The sequence below is a fragment of the Nannospalax galili genome, unplaced genomic scaffold, assembly GCF_000622305.1.
Source record: "Nannospalax galili isolate Female #2095 unplaced genomic scaffold, S.galili_v1.0 scaffold528, whole genome shotgun sequence".
In the NCBI taxonomy this organism is placed as follows: domain Eukaryota; kingdom Metazoa; phylum Chordata; class Mammalia; order Rodentia; family Spalacidae; genus Nannospalax; species Nannospalax galili.
This window is the reverse complement of record NW_008359681.1, coordinates 4,171,860-4,182,680: the sequence shown is the minus strand read 5'-3', so window position 1 is coordinate 4,182,680 and position 10,821 is coordinate 4,171,860. Positions and strand designations below refer to the sequence as shown.

General features: G+C 42.4%; 1 protein-coding gene across 4 annotated transcripts in view; it reads left to right on the top strand.

Annotated features, from left to right (window-relative positions):
- The window catches only part of Cldn10 (claudin 10), a 119,140-nt gene that overhangs the window by 90,231 nt on the left and 18,088 nt on the right, over positions 1–10,821 (top strand). The window contains exon 1 of one of the 4 annotated variants that reach the window (XM_008823608.3): positions 4,364–4,824. The exons of the other annotated variants lie outside the window; for them this stretch is intronic. Within the exon in view, the coding sequence (XP_008821830.1) occupies positions 4,605–4,824 (220 nt within the window). The 5' untranslated portion in view covers positions 4,364–4,604. Of the gene's footprint in view, positions 1–4,363; positions 4,825–10,821 lie in introns of those variants that run through there. 4 annotated transcript variants of the gene reach the window in all.

Sequence of the window (10,821 nt, the reverse complement as noted above, 5' to 3'; positions counted from 1 at the left end):
TCTGGTGAATCTAGTCAGCCTATCTAGAAGTCTTTGTTTTAGGAGGGTCAGCAGTTCCTCATCTAACAGCAATCAGTTGTCAATATGCCTTTAGATAAGATTGGGGTCTGCTGTTCATTTTCCCAGTTCTATACTGGGTTACTATCTGGGAGTCCCTTTGGCCACCCTGGCCAACAACTCAAAAGAAGGTCTCTCCTATCTGGCATTGTTGCTTATTATGTAGCCTTTAGCTATGCATATGGACTCTTAAGAAATTATATTGGCCCCTTTAATCTTTGGTTATACTTTCCTTTTGGGTGTTTAAGGCCATACAGTTGGCCCAGATAAACCAATTTATTTTTACTCTTAAGGTCCTTTGAGGATCTGTTCCTCAGGGGTCACGTGGGCTTGGGAGGAGCCCCTGGCTCCTTTCTTTTACTAGTTCCACCTCTGTGAAGATAAGTCAAAGGTCCTGCTTGACCACGGTTGGCTTCGCTTAGAAGCATGGAGGAAGTGATTCCTCTGTGTTGACCCTCCTCTTTGTAGACTGGACACTGGTTCAAGTCCATCTGGTGGGGTCTCCTCGGCTTCCTTGATCAAGAGGACAGGTGACCCACCACCATTACAAAAAAAAAAAAATCTCATTGCTGGGCACAGTGGTGCACACCTTTAATCACAGCAGAGGCAGGAAGATCTCTGAGATTGAGGTCAGCCTGGTCCACATAGTGAGTTCCAGGCCAACTGTGGATACAGGGAGACAAACAAATAAAAAGAACAAAAAAACCTCTATGCGGTCCATTTTCTTTTTTCTACACATTCTTATGTTGGATTATCTGGTACTCTGTGATACCTTTAGGATTCATCTAACTAAATTATTTTGAGAAGCTTAAGATATAAGACATTCTAAAATGAATATTTGACCCATTATATACTATTATTTAGATATTTAAAAAGTTAGTATTTTCCCATTCTTTGAGCACTTGTGGGCTCAAAAATATAACTTTTTACAAAAAATATGTAATACATTCTAGGAAGAATGATCAACCTCCTGAAAAGGACAAAAAATAAAATAAAATAAAAGAGGAAGAAATATCAATCAAGTACCCAGGCATGACAACGCTGGTCTGTGTCAGCCAGCAGAGGAACCAACAGCACTGCAATGCAGGGCCTAATTAATGGATTGTGTGTGGCACTTCTGACCCATTTTAAGTTGAAACTCTGTGTTACAATCTCTATAATAATGGAATGTTTCTTTCTATCTTTAAGTTTTCAAAAGGTTAATGTTCTTTCTTTCCCTCATTCACACCGTCTGTAATGCTACACTTCTTATATGCATATTCATGCATCTCAGTCCCTTGGAGCTGTAGTCCTCAGAGCAGCTGTACGTTGGAAACTTTGTAAATACTGCCACCATGGCCTCCCTGGAGAGTCTGGATTCATTGGTGTGGGTGGTGTAGAAAGGCAGGGCCAGGGGCAACATGGAGTTCTTTCTTGGAGTTCTAGGTTGGAGAGCAGAATTTGTTGCTTCTGGAAGTTATGTTGCAGAGGGAATTATGGCTTACAGATTTTGGGGGGAGGGGTCTTTTTGAGACAGGGTCTCTCTGTAGCCCCAGGCCTGGAACTCATTATGTAGACCAGTCTGGCCTTGAATTCACAGAGATCTACCTGCCTCTGCCTCCTGAGTGCTGGGACTAAAGGCATGTGCCACCATGCCTGGCCCAGCTTACAATAGATAGTATATGTTAAGTATACTTTTTGGAGACTAGTCTACAACAAGAAACCATTTTTCACTGCTTTTTCTTTAAAATTGCATGTCTTTGAATCCAAACAGTGGAATTCATAGTCAGTCACTTGATAAGTATGAACCTGCCTGGAGTCTTAGAGGTCAAAATTCTAAACATATTTTTACATCAAAAGTAAGTCAGTGTTCTGTCTAGTAAAAAAAAAGAATCCATTAACAAATTTAACAAGTACCTATCACAAACAGAGCACAGCAAAGAGTAAATAAGGACAAAAAAAAATACAGACCGTAATACTTAATTTTAGGTAACACCATAGAGACTAGTAAATTTTGATGCTTTCCAAACACTAAATTAGGTCAAGAATAAGTGGTTCAGATTGAAATGTGGTATAGAAATAATAATGTTAATAAGGCAAAGGGCAAGAAACTAGATGGTGCAAGTTTATGGCGAATCTATAGAGGTCACTTTGTGGTCACTACTCCAAGGGAGCAGATCTCAATAGTCAGGAAGATGACAGAAAAGCGTTTTAAGTTTGACCCACAAGTGAACCCACAGTGACACAACAGGCAAGTTGGGATGAGACTGGAACAGTGGGGTAACTAGATCTGCCTCCCATCAAGTAATCCATGTTCACCCTCACTTCTATTCCCACAGGCATGAGATGATCAAACACACACAAATATACCACTTCCCTGCTGCTGCACAGCTTGAGGGAGTCCGATGCTGTCTTAGAGCACAGTTTAGGGCATTGGGTAGAAATTGAAGAGGCATGGATCTGAGTTCAATATACTAAAGCTATCCAAAAGAGCCACCAAAACAAAACAAAGGCAGTGGACATCTTGCCATGTGCTAAACATTTGACCCTGAAGTATCACCATTGTCTGAATATTATTCTAGTATAGGCTAACTATGATATTTGGAAGGGCTCTCCAGGGGTCTCCAATAGTCCTTTCCAAACTTAAGTTTTGGTTAAGTCTATTATTAAACTTTGCGTCTTCTCCATGACTACCCAGTTACTTCCAATTTCATTCTGTAGTTAATTGGCTTTTTTAAAAAAGGCAACCACAGTAGTTACATTCTTCACAATGAGCCAAAGTATCCATGCATGAAGATTGTGAAACACAGCTAGGAACTAGCTTTTTTTGTAGTCAACTGATTTATAGGTTTTAGAACTTTGCTTACTTTTGGCAAGAAGTGGATCCTGAAAGGTCATGCTGAGAACTGCAAGAACTTTAAGTGGACAAATAATAACCCCATAATGAAGCCAGTGTCTTTGTTCTCTCATTTATGCCCAGATTTGTGACCTCGGGAGCTGGAAGTACACCTTGATCTTTATGTTTATCTTGAGACAGCAGGGAAAGGATGCTGGAATGAATGAGTTTATTCTTCAGTTAGGTGGGAACAGTGGAGGTGTTTTTAAAAAGTTGTTGGGGGCTGGGGAGATGGCTCAGTCAGAGCATGAAGACCTGAGTTCAGATCCCCAGCATTCACATAAAAGCTGGATGTGGTGGTACACATCCGTAAACCTAGCACTGTGTGGAGGGAGACAGGTGGGTCTGCAGAACTTATTGGTCAGCCAGACTAGCCCAAACAGTGAGCTCCTGGTTCAGTGAGAGACTTTGTCTCAAAAAATAAGCTGGAGAGCTATAGAGGAAGACACTCAGTGTCTACCTATGACCTCTGCATACACATATACGTATATAAAAAAATATTTTTTAAGTTGATGGGAGCTGGAGAGATGGCTCCCTTGGTAAAGTGTCTGTTGCCCAAGCTTGAGAACCTGAGTTCAGATCCCCAGTCTCTACATAAAAAGTCAGGTGGTGGTGTATGCCCTTAAACCCAGGAGCGAGGAGGCAGAGACAGGTAGATCCCTGGGGCACACTGGTTGGCTAGCCTACACCAATCAGTAAGCTCTAGGTTCCAAGGATAGACTCTGTCTCAAAAAACAAGGTGGGGAACATCAGAGGTGGATCTCTGGCCTTCACATGCACACAAAACATGCACCTACACACACATTAACACATACACAACACACACATAATACAGAATAAGATACAGAGCAAAGTCTCTCCATTGTGTCAGAACCCTCACTTCATAAAATAGACTCCTCAAACTGCATGTGAAGAGCTCTGGGGGAAATTGAGTTAAACACACGCCGGAGTTAAACACATTACTAGTGTCTTAGTAAGCAAAGGCGGGCACTGGGCTCTCAGCAGCCTGTGCTCTATTCATCTAATACCTTGAAATCAGGCCTGAGCTATATGGCTCTTGGCAATGACTTTCTGTATACCACTGGCCCAAAAAGAACTGAGGAATTTTGAGGGCAAGGCCAGTTTCAGTCCCCGAACCATCTGTGTTCCCTCCCTGACCAGCCAAACAGGATCACTCAAACAAGCATAGAACACAGGCCTTTAGCGTTCAGCACACCGAAGCTGCGTTACCATACCGTGTCCTTTGAGGGCACATGGAAGCTGTTTTCGCTCGGCTTTTACAAGGTTCTCAGGGAGCCGAGCTATTTGCAGTGGGTAGGGCTGGGTCGGAGGTGGCGTGGTGGGAGGCGCAGCGGCTGTCTACGTCTGGGTTGTCCTTGGGCAGCTCCAATAAAAGAGCCATTTTCCGCTTCTCTGAGGGAGATTTGAGGACCCTGGACGCGGGGACGTGCAGGCCGGGTGCCTTTCGAACCGCAGCTGGCCAGCTGCTGGAGGAAGCCGGGGCGCCCCAGGTACCCCTGGATGCAGGCGCGCGTCGGCGATCGCCCTCTAGCGCCCAGTGGGCGGGTCGGTGGCGGGACAGAGGCGGTGACCGGGGCGGAGCTGCGTGCCAGGCGCGCGGGGGTCTCGGCACTGAGTGGGAGCGAACCGGAGCGCTGCTGCAGCCGGCGGCATGGCGAGCACCGCCTCGGAGATCATCGCCTTCATGGTTTCCATCTCCGGCTGGGTGCTGGTGTCCTCCACGCTGCCCACCGACTACTGGAAGGTGTCCACCATCGACGGCACGGTCATCACCACCGCTACCTACTGGGCCAACCTGTGGAAGACGTGCGTTACCGACTCCACCGGCGTCTCCAACTGCAAGGACTTCCCCTCCATGCTAGCGCTGGACGGTCAGCATTCCCTACGTCCCCAATCCTTACCCTTGCCCCTCGCTGGCCAGCCCGTGGGCGCGTCCTCTGGGGACCGGCGGGAGGTTGGGTCGGGATCTGCCCCTCAAAGGGTCCGCGGTGCCTGAGGTTTGCAGGTGCTGCCCTATGAGGCACTTTCTGAGTCAGTCCCCGGGACATCCCGTGTGGGAGAAGCGTAACGTGAAGTCAGGGTGGTGTAGCTCCGGGGAGTGACAAGGGTGCCCCGCTTTGTCCGTCGGGGACTGTTAGGACACCGAGTTCACTCTGCAGGGGCCGGTCAGTCCGCACGCAGCCGCAAGGAGGCACCCTTACCAGGGCCGAGATCGGCCTCAGTCCCCAGCTAAAAAAAAAAAAAAAAAAAAACAAAAAAAAAAAAACTACTGAGCCCCCTGAACACCTGCCCTGAGATCCCTTTAGTTGTTTCCTTGGTTCTCTGAAAAGCAGGCACAGAGAAGAGGAAATATACTGTTAAGTTTTTTGTTGTTTTTCTTAAAATTCTGCCTACAAACTCGACTGCTTAAGCTTTAATACCTCCTCCAAGTTTCAGGAAAGTAAATAGTCCTTGGCTCATGCAGGGGCGAAGTGGCTGCACGGTGCAGGGAATGTTGGCCAGCTTGAATGTTGTGCTGGGGACCAACAAGCTCACATCTCAGCTTCCTGTGTGCACGCTGGGTCTTTCTTGCTTGGTTCTTTTGCAGATGTGCCACAACAGATAGATACTGACGTAGTTTCCAGAGAACAATCGATATCAGCACCAACACAATGATTACTCAAGTTCTAGGCTCTTTTCTTCCAGGATTTTTCAAGTCGACTTGGATTCTGGCAGAAAGTTAAGAAGAAAGTTGTTTGTCCTACTTCTAGATTTGAGGTGTTTTCCTTTTCTTTATTATTCCTCTTGAAATTTTTATTTGCATAGCTGGGTAAATAAAAGATTTGATTCTCCTAAGACAGCGCTTGCAACAAAAAGCAAACTATTGCACAATGTGGTGTTTGATGGGACCTGGAATAAGGGTGCCTGACTTTAGAAGCATGCATCTTGTCCAGGCTCTATTGTGTGAAGTAAGCAGGCAGAACACTATTTATTCCCATGCATTATTATTGAATTTCCTGTCCTTCTCAGAGCACACATTCAACTGAGACCAACAGCTCTTGTTTCTGTGGCTTACATTCAGAAACATGGGATCCCTAGTGTACTAGAGTAGTCTGCTGTTTACAACTCTATTGTTGCCTGAAATAGCATTCCTTTTGGTGGACAAGGGAGAGGAGAGAGAAACACATGCTACTTGAAGGGTTTTAAGTACAGATTAGTGGGGTTTCCCTTTATGTGCCTGCTGTGATATGTTCCTCAGGGTTTTTAAATTAATAACATCTTTGCAAGTTGGTACAGATGGAATAACTTCTTAGCTGCTGCATAGTTAGTACTCAGTAGTCTGGATAAACTATTTACCCCATTTACCCCTTGTGGGCATTGGACCCTTTCCAACTTTTCCCTGCTATTAGCACCTTACTGAAATTCTTCCTCTTCATATGCATGTAGATTTCTGTAAACTGTTCTCCTGCCAGAACAGTAGAACACGCATTTTAATTTTCATTTTATACTGCCAAAGTGCACTCTACCAACAGTGCAAGGACAGATGCTTTGACATTTTCCTACCACTGGCATTTCCCTCTAGAATTACACATTATAGCTACGATCTATTTTCATTTTAATCTGTATATCTCTATTCCCCATCATTTTGAGCATCTTAATATGTTCATTGGCTGTTTCTTTTCTGTTTCTGTTCTTATGTCCATAGCTTTGTTTCTACCCTCCTCCTCCTCTTCCTCCTCTTCTTTCTCTTCCTCCTCCTCCTCTTTTATAAATCCTTGATTCCTTGGGACAAGCTGAGACCATTGCTTGTCTTCTGAATTTACAAAGTTCTTTTTCAAGATTGAACTTTGAAATTGGTGATATAATTACAACCATCAGTATTTTCTTTGGTGACTTCTGTGGTTTACTAGGGCATTTCCTATCACAAAAGATAAATTTTCTGTATTCCCTAGAAGGGTTAAGTCACATAGCTGTATTTTTGCATGTAGGGGAGTTGATTTCCCCTCCCTCACTGCAAGTGGAACTTTCCAAATCAGTTCCCCTTCCCTCCTTGCCTTTTTTCTGCTTTGAATTTCCAGGGAAGGAACATCTGTTGGGTGCTGGTTCTGACATTACCTTTGAAGTGAAAAGAGAAAGTCATCTTTCTGTGGGCTCCAGTGGCCACAGACCTGTCCTCCTCTTCAGCCAGGCATAGACTTTAGATTAGAGAGAAAATCCAAGAAGGGAGAAAGAAGGTTGGGAGTCCTACTATCTTATGTTAGGTGGGAAACAAGCCTCTTGGCCATGGATGGTGGGGTCATTATCAGAATTTCCTATGTGAGGTCAAAGCTCTGACTTCTCCTTCTCAGGATGTATCACTGTTATTCCAACTTTCCCTACAGGGAAAATGAGGCAAAGCAAAGTTAGTGTCTAGACTGAGTGCTACGCCATGTTGGCAGCCTTTCACATCTACTTAGAATTAATTTTAGTACTGTCGAAGGGATGCTTTGATGAGTTTCTTACTCCTTGTGCCATTCATCATGTGACTATTTCCATAGGAGGAAATGGAGACTCAGAGACAGTATAAGGTAATCAAGGGCACACTGTAGATAAATAGGACACTGGAGCTGAAATTCAATGTCCTGCCTCTCCTCATCCCCTAGTCTTTGCACAAATACACAAAGCTACTAGTATAACAAAAGCTCATTCATTCTTTCCCCTTAAATCCAGCAACTAGCTATGGTGCTGATTTGCAATAGAGAAAAGAGGTCACATTATTTAAAAGACACTTAATTTTTAAGGGATACCTTGAAGATTTTTCTCCAACAGAATTCATTAGTTCCAAGTTACTATTTGAAAATTTCACAGTTGAATGAGCTGGTGATTTATGTTTATTGCTAACCCATATTCCTTTCAAAGCACCACTTGAATTTCAGCTGAGAATCATTTTCAGCTAGGTTGTTTTTACAATATGCCATCAGTTTTTGTTAATGGGAGTGTTTTCCATTTCTTGTAAGAGAACTAAACTATAAATTATACTTCAGAGAACTTCTAAGTAAATATGTTCATGCCTCAGCACTTTAATGTATTAATTAGCTATTAACGGTGTCAGTAAATTAGACCTGTCAGAAATAATGGCCTCCTTGACTAGGCTTTTACTACGGCTTCACTCGATGGTGTTACTCAAAGTTTTGCCCTCAGGAGCTGTTCAAAAGCTAGGCTGTAGAGGTCTGCCTTGCAAAAGATAAACTCTGAAAGTTTATTGGAACTCACTTAAGGCCTGACTCTTTGGATGTTTTAAGCATGGTAACCCCCTACTTTACAAACCTCAGGATAATCAACACAACAACCTGATTCCATTCATGACTGGCAAGGGAGTTAATTTTTAGTCTTGGCTCTATATTACAGAAAACTGGCCAGCCACTGTCCTTGTGAGGTACATGCAGAAAGTTAGCAAGTTACTGGTTTCTATTCTCATGCCAGAGACAGGTGCCCTGCCGTGCACACCAGGGCTCTGGGAAGCGGGGAAGAAGAACTAGAGCTAGACCAGGTGAGAACCTGCTTGGTCCACCTTTCCTCTGGTACATGTGTCAGAGAAGGTCAGAGAGAGAAGACCTTAGAATAAGAGACTCAGAAAGAATGGTGTCTGTAGTGCAAAGACTACTGGTATTTTCCCTGTATTCTTATGGGTTGACTGGGTTGGTCTGGGAATCTAACTACTGTTTATCATGTATGAAAACACATTCCCTGTTCTAAATGACCAGAGCGTAGAACTTAACCTTTGGTAAATTCCAGACCATTTGCCTATAATAAAGCCAGTAAGATAGCTGAAATAAGTGCAGACTATGATGCATAATAAAGTTTGTAGGAATATGTGTGCATCTCTCACTTTCTAAATATATATTTATTCATAGTAGTCTTTCCTTAGCCATCATTTTTCTTTTCTGAGTTTTAAAGGCTCACGGTCAACCAAGGCCCTAAACTATTAAATGAATAATTCCAGAGAGAAGTAATTTGTAAATGTTGGATAAAATTTATTAAAGTAAGTAGTTTTAATTATTTTATTTATTTGTTTGCTTATTTATTACTGACTTTTTGAAACAGGGGCTCAGTACATAGCCCAGGCTAGCTATGAACTCATAATCCTTCCCCTACCTTGGAGTGGTAGGATTACAGGCCTGTGTCTCCCAAGCCCAGCTTTATAGTTGCTATTAATTTCTTTCTGTATTTAATTTGTAACTTTTATCATGTATTTATAGAGAAAATCCTGCATTTAGAGAGTTAATTATTTTCTGTGGTTTCATGGAAATCTTGAAACATCCCATACCGATAAAGGGTGTGTGTGTGTGTGTGTGTGTGTGTGTGTGTGTGTGTGTGTATCCTTCTACTTTTTTTGTTGTTTAATGATTGCATTTAGGGTCAACTAAATGAATTTTGCAATAATAATGAAACCATACTTACTGCCCGTAGCTTTTGTGGTGAATTGGGAGTCACTTTTGACTATCTGGCAGACTCTAGTTTTACAAGGAACAGATTAGGCTTTCTCCGTGTGCTGCCTCTGCCTGCTCTTGGACTCTGGCTAGGGGAGTTGTGGGCTGAAGATTAAGACAGCTGATTCAGTATTTGACAGTGGAGACCCAGATAGCTTTGTAGCACCATTACTGCTATCAAGAGATTGCCTCTTTCATACTGAATTGCTAAAAATGTTTTAGGAATTCTTTTGCTGTTTTTGATAGTCTGGGCATCAGTGAAATTGATTTCTGTGTGGAAAAATTCACACTATAAAACAGTGTGGCAGTCTGCATTTATGGGGCTGAAAGTACGTTGCATTTAAGTAGAACAGTTTCCATCTGCTTTTCAAAGTGGATCTTAGCAATACGTTTTGAATGCTAAATTTCATTCTTTTCCAAAGAAACATGGGGCTGGAGGTCACTGGCATTTACTCCACAAATTTATGATTATGATTGTAATAGTATTAATTACTATGGCTTGGCATATCTTGGCATGTAAGATGGTTTATCCCTCCCAATTGGAAGGCTTAATTTGCAGTGTAAACCTAATGCATGTGTGTGCTCATTTGCCTAACAAATACTTGCTTACTCTGGTATGTGTTCCTCACACTGTTTCATATTGTAATATGGCATTGTTTCAGACTGAAATGAAGTGGCTTGGATGGTAATAGTTTATTAGTTTAAATCCTGTTAATTTGGAATGAGTTGATGCCTGGTCAAAAGTCTTGCTAAAGTTTACTATCACCCTGCTACGCAAATAAAAATATGTGACAGAGAAAATGAATGGTTCAGCAGGGGACAATCTAACAAGTAACTTGTTTCAGGGTTTGTAAAGCACTCAGTTACACATAAACAGTTGATTTAATAACTGTAAACTATTCTTCCATTAAACAGTGGGTTTAAAAGCCTGACTTTATTATGTGTGCTCTAACAATAATGTAGTATCACTAAAATATTGCTTGACTTAGACTCCTCATGGTTCACGAATATATTCTGGTTTGTCTCACTTATAAACTTTCACTCATATTAGAAGATTTGACCCTTTGGAAGCTCTTGATGCCCAGTTATAAGCCTTACAATTTTATAATGTCAGACTCCCTAAAATGTATTTAGAAGGTTGATATACAAAAGAATTAGAATGTTGATGTTAGATGCCATCTCTCACACTAAGAAGTGGTAGTGCATGAATTTAATAGTCCTAGCTAGGATGGAATCCATTTCTAAAACCATTTACTAACTCACCTGTGGTAAATCATGGCACCTTTGGATATCTTAGTTTCCTTGCCAGTAAATAGAAGAACTTAAAGATTTAGCCAGAGGCTTGTACATAAACCAGACTTTAAAGTCTGACATAGAGTTGATACTTCACGTAGACTCCCTCGCTTTCCTTTCTTTCCT